This window comes from Coffea arabica, chromosome 9e (genome assembly GCF_036785885.1).
Source record: "Coffea arabica cultivar ET-39 chromosome 9e, Coffea Arabica ET-39 HiFi, whole genome shotgun sequence".
NCBI classification, from domain to species: Eukaryota; Viridiplantae; Streptophyta; class Magnoliopsida; order Gentianales; family Rubiaceae; genus Coffea; species Coffea arabica.
Window position 1 is genome coordinate 37,378,045 of NC_092327.1, and position 23,381 is coordinate 37,401,425.

Here is a 23,381-nt window from a genome sequence, read left to right on the forward strand (position 1 = left end):
CTTACTCACCACAAAAAAAATAAAAAGAAAAAAAAAATTAAATGCCAATTTGATGATTTTGGAGTTTTGTTTTTTCTCCAAAAAAAAAGACACCCTTAACCCAACACGTGAGACATCACATCTGGAACGACAAAACGGTATCATCACCAGTAGACCCACTCTCTCTCCGAAGATACCTTTCCGTGGTTTTGCAGTTGGTGCGATACCGATGCCGCCACATTTCACATTTGTATATTGTAAGTTTAACCGACCCACCGCAGCCCCACTTCCAACCCCCACTCTCTCTTGTCATTGCTCTGCTACTACTACTGCCTTCTTGTATTTTCGACTTTATCAAGACTCGCAGAATTCTCATCATACGTACAATTCTCCTAATGGCTGCTGCTGCAAGTCTTCCTCTGCTTCAATTCTCAGCTCACTCCCTGCAACCCAAACTCCCAACTAACAAGAAATTCAGACCCACATTTGTGGACCCTTTATCTCCACCTGCGTCATCTTCAAAGTCAAATTGTGGGTAATGGGATGGTGAATTATTTGGTTTGTATGCTTGTATCGTCTCGTATTTCACTTATTTTCTTCGTTTCTTTCGGGGGTTTTTGTTTTTGTTGTGCGAATTTGTCTGTGCAGGGAGCTGTAGAAATTTTGCTGTGATTAGGTGCGCTTATGACTCGAATGGGGATGGAAGAGGGCCTGGTAGTGGAGGTGGAGGTGTGGAGGACGGCGCCAAGAGTGTGGAGAAGATTATTGAAGAGAAAAGGCGAGCTGAATTGTCTGCCCGTATTGCTGCTGGCGAGTTTACAGTTGAGAAATCCGGGTAATGTATTCGTTTAAGGATCAGTTGCACATTGTGCGTTAGAGTTCCTACCTGGAAACGAATTTTGTATTTCAATGTAGTTATTCTCAGTTTTGATTCTTTGGGAAGAAAAAAAAAACAAAGATGATGTAGTCTCATATTTCATGTGGGTCTGAATGAGTTTGCTGTTTATGCTGCTTGCGTTATCAAGAAGCCATCTTTTCAGATTTTTTTTTTCTGGTGGAGTTCTGTTCTTAATGTTGGTTGTTTATTTATTTGCGTGTTGTTTGGGACTAGATTTCCGTCAGTGCTCAAGAATTCTTTACTGAAATTGGGGGTGCCTAAAGATATTCTTGAGTTTTTGTTCGGGAAGATAGGTGCTGCGGATGATTATCCAAAGATTCCAGAGGCAAAAGGATCGGTTAGTGCAATCCGGAGGGAGGCCTTCTTCATTCCTCTCTATGAGCTTTACCTCACTTATGGCGGGATTTTTAGGTTGACCTTTGGTCCCAAGGTTTGTAAAATCTTTTGGTTTGTCTTTTGCCGTATAGTGTGGTTATTGAATTTATTTTTGTAGATATAAACTGCTGTTAGCTCTGCGGCTTTTGTGTCTCATTGGTCCCAATTTGTCTATTGCAGTCCTTTTTAATTGTTTCAGATCCATCAATTGCCAAACATATACTGAAGGACAATTCAAAAGCTTATTCAAAGGTGACAGCAACTGAAATACCTTTCTCTTATTTTTAGTATTTTTTTTCATTTTCTATTTCTGAATTTGAGGGGAAAAAAGGAATCATTAGGGTGAAAAGAAAAAAGGATGAACGTGGAAAATCAGCATTGCACTAATGAGGGAAATTAACTCCTCGATATTCTTGACAACTAGGGCGTCCTTGCTGAGATTTTGGAATTTGTGATGGGCAAGGGACTCATACCTGCTGATGGGGAGGTTTGGCGTGTTAGACGACGTGCTATAGTCCCCGCTTTACATAAAAAGGTATCCTGGAGTTTATGCGTCTGTTCTTCCCATTTCAATGCCGGTTGTTGCCAGTTGGTATCCTGCTCAATTTCATTGGCCAAACTTTGCATCGGGTTTATTCTTTGGCGAGAGGCTTCTCCACTGCTGATTCTCTTTCAATTGTGTGTTGTGCAGTATGTTGCTGCAATGATCAGTTTGTTTGGACAAGCAACAGATAGGCTCTGCAGAAAGCTTGATGAAGCAGCTTCTAATGGCGAGGATGTAGAAATGGAATCGCTTTTTTCCCGGCTAACATTGGATATTATCGGGAAAGCTGTATTTAATTATGATTTTGATTCGTTAAAAGTTGATACAGGAATAGTTGAGGTATTCACATCCTCTTCTATTACAAGTATCTTGTATTGCTTGAAGGTTGTGTTGCTAAATCAAGAAGCTTTGCTGGAAAATAACATGAAATTTCAACATCCTAACTAAGGGCATGAATACCGAACTTCGATAAGAAGAAATTGTCCTGTTCTCAAGACTTTCAAAGTTTGATGGACTTATGGTGTCTGAATTCTGCTATTGTTACAGGCTGTATATACTGTACTGCGAGAAGCTGAGGATCGAAGTGTTGCTCCAATTCCTGTATGGGAGATTCCCATTTGGAAAGATATTTCACCTAGTCAAAAGAAGGTTAACGCTGCTCTCAAGCTAGTGAATGACACACTGAATGATCTGATTGCAATTTGTAAGGTAAAGTTATTTTTGTGATTTATAGTCTTTTTTTTTTAACTTGCTAAAATTCTTTTCATCCTTTTTATCTTATTTCTCTGGTATCACTGTAGACTTCTTAGGTAATAATGCGGAGTGTGATCTTACTTGTATACAGAACCTACAGTACCAGCATGTTCAGTTTTGATCTTTTTTTTTTAATCCAAAAAGATAATTTCGGTTTTGACATGTTGACATGCTGTATATTGCCTGTTCAGGGATTTACTTTGAACTGTTCAACAGAGCCAAAAAATCGTTAAATCAAGTTGAGGCATTCAGATTTGCTTCCTTGTTTTCATTAATTCATAGGAGAGAAAAGGTCCAAAAAATAATCAAAACCTTATGTGTAACCCCAAAGTCAAATTCAAACAACATTCATCTTTTAAACTAATTTAGTGCTTAGTTATACTATAACAGTTTCTCAATTATTGGGCAATTTTTTTTTTCTTTTTAGCATTTCAGTTTCAACTATAGTATTTCACAAGATTCAGAAAAGGACTGTCTTGTTGCAATCTATCCATGTTAATCCTGTTATTTCCTCCATTTCAGTTTCATCTGTAGTAGTTTACAGATTTCAGAACTGGCTCATCTTTGTTGCAATCTATTCATGTTAATCCAGTTATTGTGGTTCTGAATTTTCTCTCATCTCGTTGTCCTTTCACCTTCATTTTTTCTGTTTCGAATAAATTATCCACGCTTTCATGTTTTTGCTTCTTCATGGCAGCATTTCTCCCTGCATCATTCATGTCTCTCGTATGTATAATAGTTAGGGTGAAAGAAGATGAATTTTATTTAAGAAAAGGTAAACGAACTTCACACTATCTGCTTTAGTGATCAACTTCAGGGAGAAACTGCGTTTACTCTCTTACTTTTAGATCAGCAATGGGAAAAACTCTATTAGTGTGTTAGTAAGAAAGGTAAATCATTCAAGGACTAAAAAAAGCATATGTAGTATTTGATGCTTTTTGTGGAAACAGGATTCACCTGATGCAGCATCAAATCTGTAGTTTATATGCTTTCTTTTGTAATGATTAGATGATAGTGTGGGTTAAGACCCTTTTGATGGCTATAGTGGTTTAGCTAATTTGTATGTGGCTCCAATAACAAAATATAAATCATCTTAACCGTGCTTGGAAATTGTGCTTGTGCACCCTTTACTTTTGGTTAGGAAGTGAAAGGAACAATTTATGCATCAAAACATTTGAGAGACAAATATCTTGTTAAGACCTCTTAGGATGTATAAGGAAGAATTTACACATCAAAGGGATTAAGAAGCAAATATCTTTTTAACGCCTCCTAAGATGTATCTTATATGTCCAGGCACAGGAGTGGTTCTTTTCTCTTCCTTTCTCGAGCACATATTTCTTTTCCAATATACTTAAGTAAATAACACATGCTACTAGTAGCTTATGCTGGATTTGCAAGCTGCTTATTCTGCCTTGTTTGGCTTAACATGAAAACTGCTGGTGTATGCTAAAAACTACTTTGGTGTTGTCTTTACACCCCAAGTACATGTTGTTCTAAAATATTACGAGGTCTTCTTATCCCGAGTACGTGGACCCGATGCAACTTATATATCTTGAAGTAGACTAGAGAACCTCACCTATTCAGGACTAATTCATCTTTTCTTAAATCTGTATCTTTACTAATTGCAGAGAATGGTAGATGAAGAAGAGTTGCAGTTCCATGAGGAGTACATGAATGAACAAGATCCTAGTATTCTTCATTTTCTGCTAGCATCTGGCGACGATGTAAACATCTTTTGTGCCATGTTATTATGTTTACTGCATCATTATTTTTTTCTACAAAGGTTCTCATGTACTAAGTATTAGGTCTCTAGCAAACAACTGCGCGATGATTTGATGACACTGCTTATAGCTGGGCATGAGACATCTGCTGCAGTACTGACATGGACATTTTATCTTCTTTCCAAGGTTTTTATTTTATTCTATTTGTTTTACTACTCAACTTCTTTGAAATGTGTTTGTCCATGAAGTGAAGAAGCATTTTATTTTCATATAGTAGTTGTACAGCTATCACTATGCAATTTGGGCATATTCAGAACTTTACAGATGCAGACTATGTTGATTAACAAACTTTCCTAGAAGTTAGGTAATTTGAGAATTTGGAGTACATCTTTTCAGATGATAACAACATAATGTTGATCAGTATTTTTCTTGAGAAAGCATATGCCACACAATTACTATTAACTACAAATTCTGTAATATCTTTCCATTCCATTGCTGCTTCGTTCTGGTAAGTGCTTAACTTATACAGTTTTGGTTAAAGCTACAAGTTTGGTTCTCTTGGTTATTTCTTCTCTAACTCCTCCCCCTGCCAAGACAACATCTCTGCCTAAATGTGTAATTTTTAACCATGACTGTTGAAAGTAAATTTGTGCTTTGCCAATGTTAAATTATCTTCCACAATGGTTGAGCTTATATGAGAGTTATTTTTGTGTCTTGGGCTAATAACTGCAGGAACCTAGTGTGCTAGCCAAGCTTCAAAATGAGGTAGGTTGAAACTTTGGATTTTTTGTGGCTGCATTAAATTCCACAATCTCTGTTTTAACTAATAATATAAGTGCTATAACAATAATAGATCGATATCTTATATTTCAAAATGTTGTTTCAGGTGGATGCAGTTCTTGGTGATCGGTTTCCAACCATGGAAGACCTGAAGAAACTGAAATACACAACTCGAGTGATTAATGAAGTGAGAAGCATTTCTTTGTAATTCATTAAGAATCAACCAGTTTTTGGGTAGTATGCAGGATTTTTTTCTTATTGTCTTAGTTTTGTCATTTTGCAGTCCTTGAGACTCTATCCACAGCCACCAGTTTTAATCCGCCGTTCTCTTGAAAATGACATGCTTGGAGAGTACCCAATTCGAAGGTCAAAATTGTTTGTTCATTTTTTTTAAGCCAAAATTGTTATTTCGTGGACCCAAGGCATGCAGGACTTGTATTTATTAGGTATTCTTTACTTTGCACAAGATAAAAGGCAATTATAGATGGTCAGCTTAAATTAACTTTACAATAAAAGAACAGAGACTAGGATGTATTTGGTTTATTCTATTTATAGGCCAGCTTAAATCAATTTTATTTATTTTATTTTGGGTTTAGTTGTTTAAAAAATGCAGGGCAATTGGCTTTTTTCTTACTTTGTGCCATATTATAATCAGCCTCAAAGGAACATTCCAACATTCTGATCCATTCATATCTGAATTCCATTATGTCTGGCATTGTTGAAGCTGTAGGCACACTTACTATGATTTTTTTAGACATATACACTAGTTTACCTCTGTAATCCTGCCATTGTAATATGATTTCTGGCATCCTAGGAATGTTAAAGTCAAACTGGTGAAAATTTGCATGTTCTATCTCCTTGCATTTAAGTGTGATAAGGTGCTTTAGCTGGAACAAAATTTTTCAGTCTCCAGATCCTAGGGTGAGCTAATCTGGGAGAAATCCAAATGAAGGCTTGGTGACAAGTTCAAGACATCTGATACATCTCCTATCTATTTCCTTGGGAGATCCAAAATTATGCTTGTTTCTTGTTTTAACATTTACTCCTACTGAAGGCTGCGTTATGGAACCAATGCATATTACATTTCTAAAGACAGATGACAGAGTCAAAGGGTGGAGATTAGTGGTTGACACTCATCATTCGTAATTGGCTAAAATTTTTGAATTTCTCCTAATTCAATACAAGTTTGTTGCACCCAGGTTGTGACATGTTGGTTCTCATTTTTGGTGAAATCTAAGCTTTTGTGACTGCTCGACTGATCTTCCCTTTACAAGTGGACACAAATACAGGAAAAGACCAAGATTAAAATTCTGGCACGTGATATCTTAACCTGCACAAACTTCTCAACACTAATTTAGAGTAATATTTTGCTTTTAACCTGATTTTGCAACAAATAATAAAAAGGCTTCTGAATGGTTTCAGCTTATAAGTTTGCCAGTGTTGCTTCCTCCACTTTCAGTCTTCTTGGACAATTTTCATGATGTATCCACAGAATTGAAGAATATTTTTTCTCTTTTGATACAGGGGTGAAGATATTTTTATTTCTGTTTGGAACCTGCATCATTGTCCCAAACGTTGGGAAGAAGCAGAGAGATTTAACCCAGAAAGATGGCCTCTGGATGGACCTAATCCAAATGAGACCAACCAGGATTTCAGGTAAATTCACTTGTTTGTGGCTATGTAGTCTTCCTGCTCAAGGTTTTATCCTCATGATCATCATTATTATTATTTATGAATTCTTTTGTGATAGTTGCTGCTTATGGTTCATCGTTTAAGCTTTATATATTTTCTTATTTTTTTTTATGTTATATGATTTGCGTTTTTCTTTCATGGAGGAATGACTGGTACAGTTTAGGAGATTGGGCTGTACAGAAACAGCATGACATCCATTTTTGGAAAAACGTTGAGGGACTAACATGTGCATGGAGCTCTGATACTTTTAGGGCACCTGGAAATTATCAGCTTTAAACAGTTGTATTTGTGTATGCTCAAAATTTGTGAAGGTCCCCATTTAAGTGAGAAAAGGAGCATGTTTCTTTCATTTTGAAGAAAATATAAGCCATAGATGCATGTTGGGGATTGATTCCATTTTCATGGGTATGACAGATAAATAGGAGAATACAAGTTACACTAGAGAATTGCTAATAAATACAACTGTGCACATACATTGATATGTCTATTGCCAAACATGAGCACATGTTTGTGTATGATTCTCTCTGGGATTTGTGTGTGATCTGTTATTTATGGATGCTAGAAAGCACTCGTATGCAGAGAGGAGGTAATTCACATCAACCAGTAGTGGATCAATTGCCCTGAAATTGGTTTAGTTGGAATTCTGGAATGAATATCTCTCAGGACTTAGGAGAGAAAAAATTGAAAGCTTTGTAATTAATTATACCTGATAAAGAGACTTTTGTCTGATATTATAATGGATACTGAAATGGTATGCTGTTAGTTTCTGTCAATTTATTCTTAGCAACTTTTTTCTGCTTCTCATTAAATGCATACATACTGTGTTTTGAGAAGCTAGAATTATTTTCTCATGTTATTACGATTTCAGCTACTTGCCATTTGGAGGGGGACCAAGAAAGTGTGTTGGAGACATGTTTGCTTCCTTTGAGGTAATCTTTTAGTCAAGTACTTCACTTGTAAGTCAGTAGATGATATTGACAGCACGATACATGATTTCTTTACCTGATAGAGCCCTGCTATCTCTGTTTTTTTAAAACTATACCTGTATTTTGGTTGTAATCTCGATGTTTCTTTAATCAACAGACCATAGTTGCAGTTTCAATGCTTGTTCAACGCTTCAATTTTCAAATGGCAGTTGGAGCTCCTCCTGTAAGTTATATTGAGTTCTCTTTTGCAACTTCACAGAGATTCAATTCTGTATTCGGAAGCACAATAACTGGATGTTGCTAAGAATCGAACTCCATTTGCTTGAAGTTTATCTGATCATCCACTCTCAATTTGTGAAGTTGAATCAAATACATGTTTACATGAATTGAGTTGTCTGCAGGTTCAAATGACTACAGGGGCAACAATACACACAACACAAGGCTTGAAGATGACTGTTACAAGGAGGATGAGGCCTCCTATAGTCCCCACATTGGAGATACCGGCGGTGAGAAGCGATTCTTCAGTGAACGTTTCAGATATCAGCACAGCACCCGATCAGAAAAGTGAAGTTTCCCCTTCTGTTTCCTAGTCTCCAAATGTTCGTGGCTGCAACATCAAATCGCATATTAAGTGGTGAATCAAGTACCGGATGAGAAAAGGCTACCTTTGCTCTGCTTGTGTACGTTTGCAACGTATGGTGTTTTCGAGGCGAACCAATTTCTGGCTGAGAAAGGCTATGTTCCCCATCTCTCTCACGCCTAAATCCAATCCAATGGCATCATTAGTTGCGCAGCAAGCGTGATAATGTCAAGGGAAGGTGGAAAAGAGTTGTGACTGCTGCCAAGTCCATCACCAAATGCAGAAAGTCTATGCAGTATGATGGCTTTTGAAGCCTTTGTGGTTGTAAATCTTGTATCTAGATTTTGATGAACGAAAAAACCTCTTGTTTTCTCCAGTCAGCTAGTATTTGTATCAATTTATCTAACAATAGCTTATTTAGGTCGATCAATCCTCCATTTGCTTCGCCAGGATCGTTATTTTTCCTCAGTTTATCTACCGCTGCCCCAAGCTTCTTTGCTCTATATTTCTACAGACTCACGTTTCATCACCCAAAGTTCTGAAAAACTTCTGAGCGCAAAGAATACACGTTTGGATCTCTCACTTGGGGCCTTCGAACCCCACAATCGAAGCAAAAAACTTTAAGAAAAAAAGGGAAAGGAAAACAGAGCCTGCTGCATTCTTGCCCACGAGTCAAGTAACAGACAAACAAAACGAAAGATTTTATGCTGTTGGTGCACTACTGCCTTTTCACTCCATTTCCTTGTAGAGGTGAACAAAGCATCTAGTTGAAAATCCTTCAAAGTCCATTGGAGAACTGCATCTAAGAAGAAAACTACAGGATTATGTCCTCGACAAACAAACCGCTAGGACTAGCTGCTTGAGACAGGAATCCATCCTCACAACCAAAAGGATCGCCTAATTTGGTACAATTCAAGAACATAAGATGAAACATAATACCAATCAGACAACTTACTATTGTAACAGAAGATGTTACGAGTGATTGGCTGGCTTCAGAATTTCCTCCATTTTTAATTGTCACCGATTAATATCTGGAGTAACATCAACACTAGTGGTCTATACAATCTTGGAAAATATTGCAGAATAGAAAAATTGAAAAGTGTCATCCCCTTTTGCTGTATCTATGAGTGAGGGAATAGAAAAGGATTAATTTTATTTTGTATCATTTAACTGTATCTAAATTTTCACACGTTGGTTTATAAACTTTAAAATATAGTAAAATTTGTCTCGTTTAAGTAAAATCGTTAACGGGAGTGTGACGGATTTTATACTTAAATGGAACAAATTTTATACTTTGAGAACTAAAGTGGAACAGATTTTATACATTAGGTATTAAAATGCATCAATTTAAAGTTTAGAAACCAAAGTGATAATCGACGTATAATTAAAAAGTACAAAATGAAATTAACACATAAAAAGTTGGAACCTGAACGAAAATAGGCAGAGACAGCAACATTTCCCTCTGGAATACCTAATTCCATGTTCCTTCGCTATCCCTTTGATGCTCATCTTCCTTCATAGCTGTGCATCAAACCTGGCAAAAAATTTGCTAAACTATCCACTTCTAATCGTCAAAAACCATGTTTAATGTGCCGTTAGAACCTCCGACCTTGTCATCCAGGCCAAAAACCCAAGAAGGAAAAAAGAAAACCTGCCTACAACTCAAACAACAGACAAGCACCAATTTAAGGATTTATGCTGTTCATCTATTGCTTGAACTTCCTAAGGCCTATGAATGCTTTGCGCCCTAGGCTTCATGTTGGTGGCATTTTTTTCAAAATCCACTATCGAGCTCGACTTCCTCAATTGTAGCTGCCACCTTTTCAGACTATTTCACCATGGAGCATTTGCTTGCATTGAGAACGTATATGCCTGCCACTTCAGAGATGTTAACTTGCAGTAATTAGGCTAGGAAGGCATTTTCGACAGACAAACATCCAAAAGCCACATCCCCAGCAACAACAGAAGCAAAACTATCATTCTCCCCCAACAAAAGGAAATGGTAGCAAAGGAGAGAGACTGCACTGTCAAAACAAGTATCCAAATATTTCCATTGTTTGAACTGTTCACGAATATCAATATGTTACACATTACATATACAAAGAGGTACACCCAGATAAACCAATTCATTCTCTACACCTAAAAGACTTTCTTGACTTATTGAAGTCGCACCAAAAATCGCGAAGATGTTACAATATTTCACTTCCAGGTATTTCCCACTTGCTCTCTCTCTCATTCTCTTGCTTTCCTTTCTTTTCTTCATTGACGGTGTGCATGTAATCTGTCCGCATTCAACTTCCATCTAGAAGTGACTGGAAGCCGCAAAGTGCACTCACTGAAAATTTATAGGAGGAACTGAAGCAGAATATAGTCCGCCTTTAGACTCATGAAGGTTCATCTGATGGACTTCGAGTAACCAAAACAGCCTCGAAGAGAAAACAAATTGGATTTTCGTGGTTCCTCAGGCTCGGCCTCCAATTTCCTACGAGGGAAATGTTTGTAAAAAGCTTTCACAGCTCCTGTTACCCCATCCTCATTTTCCATTGCCTTTGCTAGTTCGACAGCACGTTGTTTAACCTGCAAGAAGTGGGTGATTAAATTCTCTTTATTGCCTCACAAAGATAGACAACCAAGAAAAATTCTTGGACTATGTTCTAATATTAAACTAAGCTTTTAGCATCAAGTACTTGCTTATGACATCTTCTTTCTAAAAGCAGTACAGACAGACAGTTTTTCTTGTCCCAACTTCAGCTTAAAGTAATCTCCAGTAAAAATTTTATACTGCTTAACACATCCACGCGTATGGTGCAACTACACGCAGCGTCAATATCCAATGTGTTGCTAGGCAGTATGCAACTTCCCCTTAATTAAGCTCTTCTACTTGGTCAGTAAAAGCATCTCGTCCTGGTAACAGAGGAAAATTATTCATCTAGGTAACAATAACATATAAAAACATTTAATTCTGAATGGAGATTTTTAGACCGCATGTTTTGTAGTCAGCCAGAGACAAAACAAAAGTATGCCTGACACTATTTGATAAGGCAGCAGCATCATGCATAAACGTCTCCTTCCATTTCCACCAATTAAAACATGAAATCATGCAGAGAAGCCATAATTTCCAACATAATCCAACTCCAATTCAACAAGAGAAAAGACTGCTTATCTTTTACTAGAAATAACATACACAAGCAGTTCACCCGTTTACACTGTTCTTGTACACGTGACAAACAGGATGACAAGTATCAACTTCCTTGAATATTTAAAACTGGAGAAATGTTCATCGTTTCAGGTTTTAATACCGTAACCTCTGAAAATCTAGTTAACGCTCAACCTCTCAAGCTCAATGATTTAGGCATGAAATGGTCTTTTAGAAGTAATTCAAGAAAATGAAAATCCCATCTTGGATCAGTTTATAGCTTTTAGAGGAAAATTTGTGGCGGGAGATACCATATCTTCCATCCTCTCCCTTTTCTTCAGCAGTAAGGCCCATGGCGGCACAGCTACCCTCTGGCTATCTCCCTGTCCTCAAGAAAATGGAAATGAAACTCTCTTTTACTCTAAGTCCCTTTCTGCTGTCCTCTGTTTCTCCTTCTTAACAGACAAAGACGTTGTAATGGGAAAATGATGATCAAGGTGGATTTTGGCAAGGGTATGGGAAAAGCAAAGTGAGATAACAGCAAATTTTGTCTATTCTTTTGCGAGGACTCGTGACTCAGAAGGACACTTGGTAGGACGTGTGTCAAAAATTACAATTTAAGTCTGAATATTTCAGCCTGTAATTCTATTATCCCATGGTTTAATGTATGTAACTATTTTAAGGGCATATTATGCATGTTTTTTGGGTTATCCGTAGTCACAAGACATCTAAATTTCGGTGTCATGTTGAATTTCTTTCTCCATCTAAAGAACCAAAGTAGACAAGTTGGATGTCGAATTTCACATAGGCAACATGAGCACTATAATTACAGTTGCCAAGCAACATGAATCAACCAAAAAAATGACATCAATACACTCTTAAGTTAAAATACACTTGCAGTTAGCACGTGTACCATCATCTGCAATTTCGTAGCATGTACACATCAATAAGGGAAATAACTAGCCTTGTCTATTCATCATCAGAAAGTTTCATAGCATGCACACACAAGGAAAGAAAATAGCTAACTTGTGTATATCTTAGAACTTTATTCATTTTCTGTTTATCCAACGCTATTTCTCTTTTAACAGAATCCTAAAAACTAATGTACCACTCAAGGATATCTATGCTTCCAATTCATACAATAATTTATTCTGCTGAATTATCACCTTTTTTAAACAAGAGATGACATGCCAGATTTTGAAGTTGAACATCACAACCATTAGCCAGTATAACAAATTTGTTCACAATATTTACATAATTTGCATCCAAAATAACCCCTCATATCCAAATACAAGGCAATCAATTTTCGTTGAAGCTATCAAATTAAATAGACAAATGCCTTCAACCAAGCAGATAATCTCAAATGAGTGCATTTAAATCATCTACTATAAATATAAACCCATCCTACACTTCACTTAAACACCTTCCAATATAGAACTTCAGGCTGAAAAATCATACTCAAAAGCACAAGAATGAAGTCTTTGAATATGGAATCAATGATGTACCATAATTGACCCTAGATCCTTTAAGACAACTATAAGAGGAAACTTTGGAAGAAAAAAGAGATGGTACATAATATGCCAACTACTCTTTAACTATTGTTGTTTGTGTAGTAAGTGAGGCTTGGGTATCACAGATCCCTGATGTATATGATATGGATCACATTTATTAAACAATATGCTAAAAACTTCATTCATGTTCGAGGAAAAAATAGATCCCTTAAAGAGAAAAAAAAAAAAAGGAAACAGATAAAGAACATTCTACAGAGCACAGGCATTAAACCATGCAACTCAATCATTATGGTTGAATTTCTCATTACCATTGGATCCAGCATGAAATTGATTGCAGCAACTAACTTTTCAAGTGAAAACTCATCCACAGGAATGGGTGCAGGACCAACACCCCTGGCATGAACACGGTCTCCCCAAAATGGTTGGTCTCCAAAGAATGGTACAACAGTTGTGGGGCACTAGAGGTTGTATTATTAAGGAAGAAATGAGTAAGCTCCAAAAGCAAAAAACTACAACTGGTATATAGCACAGGAATTACCGCAGCTTTAAGACCAGCTGCTGTTGTTCCTGCCCCTCCATGATGCACCTGAAGATTGTGCAAAAACAGAATACAAGGTAGCAATTGTAAGAGAGCTACATATATGGAAAAAAAATATTCTACAACGTAAACTTAAACTAGACTCAACTTTCCATAAGTTGTTTATTAACTAGCAGTACAGGTAAGACTACATTTATGAGCAGGGAATGTAACAAGAGAAGATTAGGGCATTAATTCATTTGCTTCGGCTTTTCTGAAGCTTCTTAATGATAGTGATCATTGGAAAAGCTGTTTAGTGAATTGAATCAATATTTTTGTTTTGAGAAAACCAAGGCATCTCAAGGACTGCTTCTAAGAATCAACATTTTCCAGCTTGGAATAAACTAAAAACTGAAGCCAAAGAAAATAAAATCATTGCAGAACAGCTTTTAGATTATTAAAAACAAAAGAACAGGCACTAAAAACCACCAGTACTAGGGAGTCACGTCTCAGCAAATGAAAATCCAACAAACAGCTGAAGTTGTACAAATGCAAGGCAGCAATATTATCAATCACGTTCCATGCTGTACTAAAAGAGCTAGCCTTAACAACAATTCCTGACACAAGAATTTCAAAACTATGTAGCATAAGCAATTACAGGGATGATGCCTAGCATGAGGACTCTGATCAGTTGAAACCATGAGTTAGTGTCATCATGCCGAATGTAATCTCATATGACCAAACAAGCTATATATACAAGTTTTCCACAGATGAATGCTCTTCCAACTTTAACAAGATCAAATACTGAGCAACTACAAAGAAGATTTACCACAGCTGCGCATCTTACAAACAACCAATCATGAGGGCAATTGTCCAACAAGTACACGAAGTCTTTTGGTTCTTTCACTGAAATGAAAATAAGTGAAAAAAGAAGAAAGAGTTGGTAAGATTATGGAGGACAAAAGAAAAGGGCTAATGTACCCAGGATAAAGATATCAAATGACTAGGGTAAACCAAAAGGTGGATACATATAGCCCAAATTAAAAAAATAAATAAAAACTATCAGGCAACAACATACAGTTTCCAAGACCACCCCAGCCTTTGTTGATGATGCCTCTTTGTCCTGTCATTTCCAAAGCTTGAACAATTATCTCAGTCATTTTTTCTGGTTCTTGTACAGGCTGTACCAAAAAAATAAAATAAAAATGATCAAAACAGGAGAGAATTAAGCTCTATGAAGCTGATATGGATATGTAATTGTTCTCAATATATGTGTGTGTATGTGTGTTGACAAAGTTTAAAAAGTAAAGGACAACCTCTTATAAAACAAACTTGGGGAAAAAAGGCACAAGCTGAAAGCTACTTAAGTATATATTGGAAATTTCAGCATCTTCAGAATGCTTGAACAAATGACTCATATTCCTCCAAGATGAATCAACATTTTATGAGTAGACTAGAAGCTGGAGGACTTGCTTGTGACTTTAAGTTCATATTAAAGGAGACTGAGAAAATTTTGAAATGAGAAAATTTAGTACCCAGTGTTTGTCCTTGTTTAGAGACTAGGACCCACATTATTCCGAGGGTTTAAGACGAGTTAATTAGGTCTTGTGCCAATCCACTTATTATCAATTGGCTTTGAGTGGGCTTGTTAACAAGGTATCAGAGCTGGGTGTTAGTTAAACTCTTTGTCCACAAGTCTACAACTGATTCGGAATTTTCCCTTGCAGATTCATTCCTCTTGAGGGTTCTGCTGTTTCTTAACTTATAACTCAACGAGGCCTTACTAGCCACTTCAGCTCATCATGCTCATGTCAAGCCCCTTCCAGCTTTTACATGAACTAATCTGAGGCACTTTCCAGTTTCATGGACTCATTGGCCACTTCAATTTGTGTCATGGGCTCCTGTAAAGCCCCTTCCAAGTTCCAGGGCTCTTGTCAATACTGAGTCACAGCAATGGGCAGTTTTAAGAACCTAAGCCCCACATCGCTTTTCAAAAAGGTTTGAGAACAAATAGTCATGCATTAGAATGAGCCCCACATCGTCATTGCAGTAAATTCACTCACTAAGCAGTCGTGCAGCATCAATAAATGTGCTCTTATTCAACCCACTGTGCCACTCTAGACAGACAGCTATGTTAAATTAAAGTAGCCTTACTCTTCTGAAATGCAGCCAAAGAAGGAAAGTAGACCTCCTTTTCGAAAAAAAAAAGCTTTCTCCAATTCATTTTTTTTCTTGAACACATTCATTTATTTTGACTACTTTAGCATTTTTTATTATAGTAATTTCGACTCTGCTTTCCCGGAGAATGAACTCCAGCTCAAGTCTGTTTAAATTATTCCACTGGATTCTTTACAATCGACTTCTTTATATTTATATAACTCATTGGAAATCTTATAAAGACAATTCCTATTTGATATAGCTATTTGTGCAAGTATTTTACGATTAAGAAGCAGCTGTCTCTTGTACAGATCATGTATTAATCTAATATAATGTCAGGATTGAGAGTGCTAGTAAGTTCCATAGTTGATGACTGACCCTAGACATCAATTTCGTACTTTGGGCAATCTAAGAGTACTTATTGGGTGGTCAAGAAAATAACAACCTTTTATACGTTCATCTCAAGTATTTTTATGTAGACATTACCAACAAATATAAACTAAAATGAAATTAAAAAAAATAGCCATCAGACGATGCGATAAAAGAATATATAATGATTAGAAATAGAACTCACAAGACTGCCAAAGCCAATATAAATAGGCTTTTCACCATCGTCAAGCCATTTTACAAGTGAATCAGGTGGAACATAATTTGATGCAAGGTCTAGGAAACAAAAGCCAACTACATCAATTTTGGGTCCCCAATCTGCAAGACACACAAAACAAATCAGAATAACTTTAATGCAATAGCAGCTTCTGTTGTTGTGCCTCTTAAGACTTCCCCAACAAGAATGCAAGAAACTAAAAAGCAATGACAACTTCCTTCAATAATGGACTATAACAAAAATATCATAAAAGAGTTATCTGAGTCCAATTGTATTTTATCCAATAGGAACAAGATAAAGCATACAGTATAGAAAAGAGCAAAAAGAAGCAATGAGAGCCAAATATAATGTGTTAAATAACTTTCAAACATTGAATTATTTGAATACACATCATTTTTAGCACATCAACAGTAAGTCTTTCAATTTCGCATCCAGCAACTTTGGTTGTAGATGCAACATAATGCTAATAACAAAGCTAAGGAAATTGCAGGTAAAGCATTCCAAAATATCAAAGATATTCAAGACATTCAAATCATTCAAACTTTTCTAGAACTACTGATCTGGATTTTGTAGGTCTCATGGCCACTCTCTCTTGATTTTGCTGTATGATAAGCAACTAAAATTTTCTATTAGTGACATTATTCAGGTGGGTCCATAGAGTAAAGTTGATGCTGCAAATACTTGAATTTTTTAGCTTTTTTTTAATGCCTTGAAGCCATACATATCCTCTCACCTGGATTAACAGTGGAATTTTTACTTCAAGCCAATTGTGAATTCTTGGTCCTGTGCCTTGCTCTTTCTCTTGTTTAAGGTGTACTTATTTAGGTATTTCAGATTGTAGATTGAGCAAGCTTCAATTTTGAGCCAAAACTTTATAAATTTTTTATAAATTTCTCAAAATAGCATTCAGCAGGGGTAAACAGGACAGTTGTCATTGACAAGAAACAGAACAAACAATTCCAATTGCTCTACCAATGCCCAAGTAATAGCTGCCTACAAGATAAAGTTGCATAAAATAATTAAGAACTTGGATGTTAGAAGATAGATTCAGAGAATGACCTTTTGGTTTTGGGACGAGATCTGGACTCCAAATATATGCATAAGGCACATCAAGCGGTGAACTGTAAGAACCCCTTAAGTATGTGACAGGCCTTAGCTTCAGTTTTTTCTTTCTAAAATCATTTATCACATCCCGTATCCCAAGCCATATTAGTCCATCAACAACCTGATATGATAGCTGCAGAAAAAGTATCCGACTTTCCACATCTAAAATACTTATAACCAAACAGATAAAGATAAACAAAATAAAAGATGACAAAAAAGCATCAAACTGTGCTTACTCTATATCCAACTGATTGCTTCACACGAGATAGAGGATGTGGAAACTCACTAGTTGGCCTGCAGAAGTCAAACATCATAAGAAGCATCCATCATCTTGCTACAGTATGATAGAAGTGCATAGGGGACCAGACAATACCAAAATAACCCTAATACACATTAAATTAGGATGTACAGAAAGGTAAGAGTTAAAGAAAGAAGAGTCGATAAAACTCACGTCCAAGGCATTGTGAAAATTATATGAAGTGGTACTTTTAGTGCCTCTGCAACATGCGTATGTCCTGAAATAGAACTGAATAGTTGAAGGAGAACTATCAACATGTTTGTAGACGATGTTACATTGATCCAACTCAATAACAAGTCCTTTGTGCATATCAAACACGAATCACAGAAATTCCAAATAAAACAATATTGGAGCAGAAAATCACAATCCAAGAAAAGACCATAATGTTGAGCAAAAACACTATCTAGACACAGGAATTCCTTCAATTAAATGTCAGTTAAGAATGCGCAATTTATCGGTGACAATCATGCAATTATATTTTCTTAATCTTCTGTTAGAACGTGACATGAATGGAAGGAGATAAAGGAGCAAGGACCAAGATAATTTAGAAGACATTATTACCGTAAGCAGGGGGATTTGCAATTATAGCATCTGGATTGAATGGAACTTTTGTTTCTGGATCATGATCCATGCATGCAGGAAGTAAAGAGAATATAATTTCTTTAATTTGATTTCGCTGAATATGAATTTCAGAAGGCCCAGAAGGCAAGAATCCTTTGTTCTTCACCATGTCTGCAATACACATCAGCAATAACCAAACAACAGATTGAATCCCTGATCATCAATTGAATATTCAGAAAAAAAACTATACAATGAAAAAGGGAAAAGAACATCAAACAGCGGCAACAACTTTTTCAGAAATGCACTCAAGTTTAACTATAGTGACCATCTCTGCATTTACAAATTACCTACATAATATGTAATTGTACAATTGTGGAGAAGTGACACAACTAAGAGGTACACTAATCATTTAAAAAAAAAAGTCAAAAGTTACATAAGAACTATAAGACAATTTATAAATAAACATTGCTCGTTGGCAAGAAAACCCAAAGGCAGTGTTCAATGTGTAAAGATCCTATTATTCTAGTATCATCATACCACCCTAAAGATTGCAACCTACCACAGAATTTTCCCAGAAAACAAAACAACCAGCACATTGCTACAGGTTTTTCTGTGATTCCTCTGCCACAGGACCCAAGATTTAACTGATACAAAGTATCCCAAGAAAACTAAATAAATTATCCCAAAAGTCCTAGCATCTCACAATTTAGTACAAGATTATAATTCATCTCATTATCTGACTTAACCATACAGAGAACACACTCCACTCCTTATTCTAAATCACCAAACTATATTTTCACAGAACAAAATGGGATTGGGCTAAAAGTTACTCCAGTTGGATTCTAAAAGCAATGAAAAATAATAATCAACAGACCTGCACTGAACCAATTGCATCGCATGAGGAGAACAAACCTCCTAATTATTTATCAAGAGAAACTTATCCTTGCGATTGGAAATGCAAAAGATGACCAAAACCTAGACTCCATAAGAATGCCTTTATTGGGTCAATTTACTTAACTGATTATGGGAATCTATATCACATAGGATCAATCTTCTATCCCACCTTCCAACCCCACTTTGTTGGCATTTTTTTAGCGTATTCATGCTACATCTGATTCCATGACTGAGCCACACTAAACTATGGCTTTAATGGAACCAAAGCAAATGGATGGAAATCATACTTATAATCAAACTGTTTTTAACCTACTTATTTCCTCTTCATGTATAAATATGCCTAGATGTCATTTTAGTATATGATAAAGAAAAAACAGACAAGGAAAAATCTTTTCAGAAGATGATCATGATATCACCCAATGTCAATGATATACTTACAACCAGCAAGAACTTTTGGATCTCCACCAAGAGGGTAAAACTCCAATCCAGCAGCCAAAACAAACTCTTTAAAATTAGAATGGCTTGCTAGTCTCACTCTATGGCCATCCTCCTGCCAGAAGACACAATCAAAGAGGTAGGCACATAGCGCAGCGCTCAGAAGGTTAAATTCATGATTGAGGCCCCGATATTTTTCAAAAGGAAGTCGTCAAAATTACAAAATGTGTCTGTGATGTATATTCCTGTTCTAATTCAAAAGAAACAACTTACCTGTAAACGTTTCCCAATGGCAACAAAGGGTTGTACATCTCCACGTGTCCCAACTATAAGCATAACAATTTGCAATGGAGGTAGGTCTTGTATATCTCCTGCACCGGTAGATTCTTCCACTCTAGATCCATCATACATAACTCCAGTACCTAAATCAAGAGCTTGGGGTTTAACGTTTCCAGGAACTTCAAATTGCACGGTTCCATCATCTTGAACAGATGCAAATCGGTTCAGCAACTTGAGCTGCATGATAAACATTACAATGTGGGTTCAGAAAAAAAAAATGTTTTTTTTAATGGAGAAAGAGGTAATAATATTTGCAGAAAGGCCATTAAATGGTGAAGAAAAATATAGCCTTTGGATCCAAAGGGACAGGCTATAGGGCCCTTTCCAAGCAAGAAGACTCTTCGTATGGAAAGAAGGGATGTCCATTGTGATTATAAGAGTCTTTACTAACCTTTATCTATTGTTAACATGAAACAATCAACTCGTCAACTCTAGAAATAATTGGTTTTAACTTATAGGAGTCAAGGGAACAGTAATCCTTGTCATTGAAGGAAATTTAGACCGATTCTGGCTGCTGAGTCCAATCTAGTTACCTACTTGTACTCTTACAAATCTATCTAAAGCCCCATTTATGAGCTAGGTTAATTAGTCATGTACTTTAAGTATCATGGTTCTCACCTCAAGATATTCAACCTCAGGACTATTTTCATGTATAAGTACCTATATGATCAGCTTATTTCATGAAAGAATTGTTTCCTATTGGAGATTACCCCCACCACTTTCCTAGCCTCTTCCTTCTCTTCTCTTCTTTCTACCCCATTACAGTTCCTAGGTACTATTACTTCTATTTCAATTTGTAGGACAATTCTCCCTAAACATGCATGGTACTCATACAACTGAGGCAATAAGGAATGAAGATGCTCAAATACAATTTGAGAGTATATTCTTCCAGGAAAAGAAGTATATATCTGGAACATAAAGGTCAATCCTTGATAACAAACTACCAAGTGGCACATGGATACACAAGTTAAAACAAGGAAGAAAGAAAAAAAGATCTAATAGAACTTATAAGAGAAAACAGGATTTATTAATTAGAAAAAAATAATTAGAAATATGGTTCCCATAACTTTCCTTTCAAACTTGCTTAGATCATAGTCCCTCCTCCAACTGATAATGTACTTTGCCTTTTCTTTTCTATTTTGCTCTTTCTATTCAACTTTCCTCTTACTATCCATTTTAAGCATTTCATGTCTCTACTCTCCCTGTCCTTATTTATTAGTCCATCATACTTTCAATTTTCTTAAATAACCACCTGAAGAAGTACAAGATAACTCAATCAAAAAACAACTAGTGCCCGGAAGTTTATCCTTAATTAGACTAGAAATTATAAAGGAAAGTACAGGGGCCTCTTAAAAAAAATCAATTGAGGAATACAAGCTACAGTTATCAGGTTGTACCAACCTTTTTCTTTAGTGGAAATCTTTCATCAAAAAGCTTCAAAGCCAAAAATCCAAGACCATTATTCTTTCCAAGCTTTGTAGCTCGGCTAAGTTGACCGGAAGTAGGGTTAACATTTTCCACTGCTGAGTCTCCAATAGATGCAAGATTCTGCCCAGGCAAATTCTTGGCAGTGGATCCTGGGGAAAACCAGATGACATCGAGCAAAGTAAGAATGCAAACAGTGCCTTAGTGTGGTCACTGGATCAGCTTAAGAAACCAAAACGTAATCAGAAAATCGGGGCTAATTAGAGTGCATAAGTTTAGACAATATGCTAAATTCCCACAGTGAAATGTACAAAATCCAACAAAACAAGCAGAAAATTTCTTGATCGAGTGAGGAAGCTGAGTTGAATAATGAATTAGTGCTTCCAAAAACCTATTTCTATGAATATGTTGTATTAGAATCACTTTCAATTCTTCATCGTGTTGCTTAATAGACTTCATTTACGATCACTTTGTATCATCGTGCTAACACTAAGTTTTCCAGCAATCCGTTTTTGCTTGTTGAAAGAATAAAAGAAACTTCCTAAACATATCATTGTTGCCACAGAGAAAATTTAATAATTCAAGGCCACTGGGAACACCTCTTGACTAGATGATATGATTCCTATCACAGAAAGCTGCGATCTGTATCGTTCTCCAAGAAATTACTCTTCCAAACACTAAAACTATCAAAAACCAATGACCCAATACATGATGATGCACATGTACATGCGGAACAATAACTATCTGACACATTTTGCAATATCAATAGCTACTTGACGACCTACAAACTGCCATACCTAGTGATCTCAGTTTATTATTTAGGACTGACCATCCCTGTCAAAACTCAAACCATACTTAAGGGACAGGGGTTTTGACAATTGCACCACTGTCATAAGCTTTGCAGAACACTTTTTTCGCAACCATCGGAATCAATGGGATTACATGCATATCACTTGCAGAAACAAAAATAAAAATCGCAACGGTTCACAGATTCACCTGTTCTTATTCATACTCACTAAATTAGGACACTCTAAAATCTTAAACCAGCATATATGATCAGAAATACAAAATGGCCCTGGAAAAAAAATGCTTCCTACGAATTTAAAAGTAGCCCTGTTGGCTAAAATAGAAGAAAGAACCTGCGGAACTCAAAGAATGATCGCCAATGCTATCCTTGTACCGGGGTGATGCATTTACATTGCTGCTAGCTTTTCCATTTTCTTCAACAATTTCCACTTCATGGTCCACGTCAACTTCCCCTGAACTACTACTCTCCGCAGCAGGGCCATAGTGATTGTCTGATGATTCTGCCATTGCTTAACGCTAATGACTAAAACAGGGAAAAAGAAAAAAGGCCCTGTATCTAGTCGATCTTTATCCTTTGATAAAAGACTCAACAATGCTCTTGATATCCAATAGTGTACATCTTGGTTGCGTCAAAAAAAGGATGAGGGAATGTGAAAAGTGAATGTGGGTGGTGAGTGGGGGGTTTCTTTTGTTTATGGGAAAATGGAATAAATCGAGAAAGGGAAAGATAGGTGAAGGGGAAGGAAGGAGTAGTTTGCCAATACGCTTCTCCTTTAGCTTTCTTTGTTTTCTTTTTATCTTCTATTCTTCTTTAACATTTGATACGGATTCTTTGCGGGGAAAGAAATCAGAAAAGGGCGGAAAAACAAGCGGGGCGGTGGGGACTACTTTGGGCGTTGTTTGTTGGAGTTTGAGACCTGGGAAAGGAAACCGTTGGAAGACACGTCTGTGTTGGTGACTTTCCAATAGGCTGGTCGTTGTCCACCTGCTCCTCCTGTGTCCGAAGTAGTGCTGCAAATTGCAAATGAATAGAGTCAGGTGGAGTTTTGACTTAATTTTTTTCATGAATTAGTTATTTTTGAGGGTATTTTTAAAAAATTTTACTGTAACAGAGGCTTTGTTTGGATATCCTGTTTTTGGAGTATTTTTTAAAAATTAGTTTTTCAAATACAATAAAAATTTTTAAAAAGTACTCTAAAAGATAATCTAAAAATTAGTTTAAATTTTTTTAAAATTTAAAAAAATATCTCAAAATATATTCTAGAAACTTTTCTGCTCTTAAATATCCCAAAATATTTTCTAAAAATATTCCAAAATATACTCTAAAAACTACAGCAAAGTTTTT

General features: G+C 36.3%; 2 protein-coding genes across 5 annotated transcripts; one reads left to right on the forward strand and one right to left on the reverse strand.

Moving 5' to 3' along the window:
- Positions 1–166: 166 nt before the first annotated feature.
- Positions 167–8,697, forward strand: LOC113710427 (protein LUTEIN DEFICIENT 5, chloroplastic-like). Of its 3 annotated transcripts, XM_027233437.2 has the most exons (16): positions 171–510; positions 628–814; positions 1,091–1,307; positions 1,433–1,504; positions 1,677–1,787; positions 1,944–2,135; positions 2,343–2,504; positions 4,178–4,273; positions 4,355–4,456; positions 5,003–5,035; positions 5,157–5,237; positions 5,334–5,416; positions 6,575–6,706; positions 7,611–7,671; positions 7,826–7,891; positions 8,070–8,697. In XM_027233437.2, the coding sequence occupies exons 1-16, from the start codon at positions 375–377 to the stop codon at positions 8,256–8,258; spliced, it is 1,920 nt and encodes a 639-aa protein (XP_027089238.2). In that variant the 5' UTR covers positions 171–374; the 3' UTR covers positions 8,259–8,697. The 3 variants fall into 3 exon arrangements, with proteins under 3 accessions (XP_071921578.1, XP_071921577.1, XP_027089238.2); XM_072065477.1 differs by lacking the exon at positions 4,355–4,456 and having other exon boundaries at positions 167–510; XM_072065476.1 differs by lacking the exon at positions 5,003–5,035 and having other exon boundaries at positions 168–510.
- Positions 8,698–10,273: 1,576 nt separating this feature from the next.
- Positions 10,274–22,930, reverse strand: LOC113710428 (sterol 3-beta-glucosyltransferase UGT80A2). 2 transcript variants are annotated; one of them, XM_072065478.1, is made up of 14 exons: positions 22,369–22,930; positions 21,206–21,381; positions 19,739–19,981; positions 19,469–19,580; positions 18,137–18,349; positions 17,729–17,792; positions 17,514–17,571; positions 17,233–17,410; positions 16,144–16,274; positions 14,491–14,593; positions 14,242–14,318; positions 13,434–13,481; positions 13,204–13,353; positions 10,274–10,825 (listed from the first exon to the last, which is right to left on the reverse strand). In XM_072065478.1, the coding sequence occupies exons 1-14, from the start codon at positions 22,541–22,543 to the stop codon at positions 10,643–10,645; spliced, it is 1,911 nt and encodes a 636-aa protein (XP_071921579.1). In that variant the 5' UTR covers positions 22,544–22,930; the 3' UTR covers positions 10,274–10,642. The 2 variants fall into 2 exon arrangements, with proteins under 2 accessions (XP_071921579.1, XP_071921580.1); XM_072065479.1 differs by having other exon boundaries at positions 18,137–18,307; positions 22,369–22,927.
- Positions 22,931–23,381: the final 451 nt, after the last annotated feature.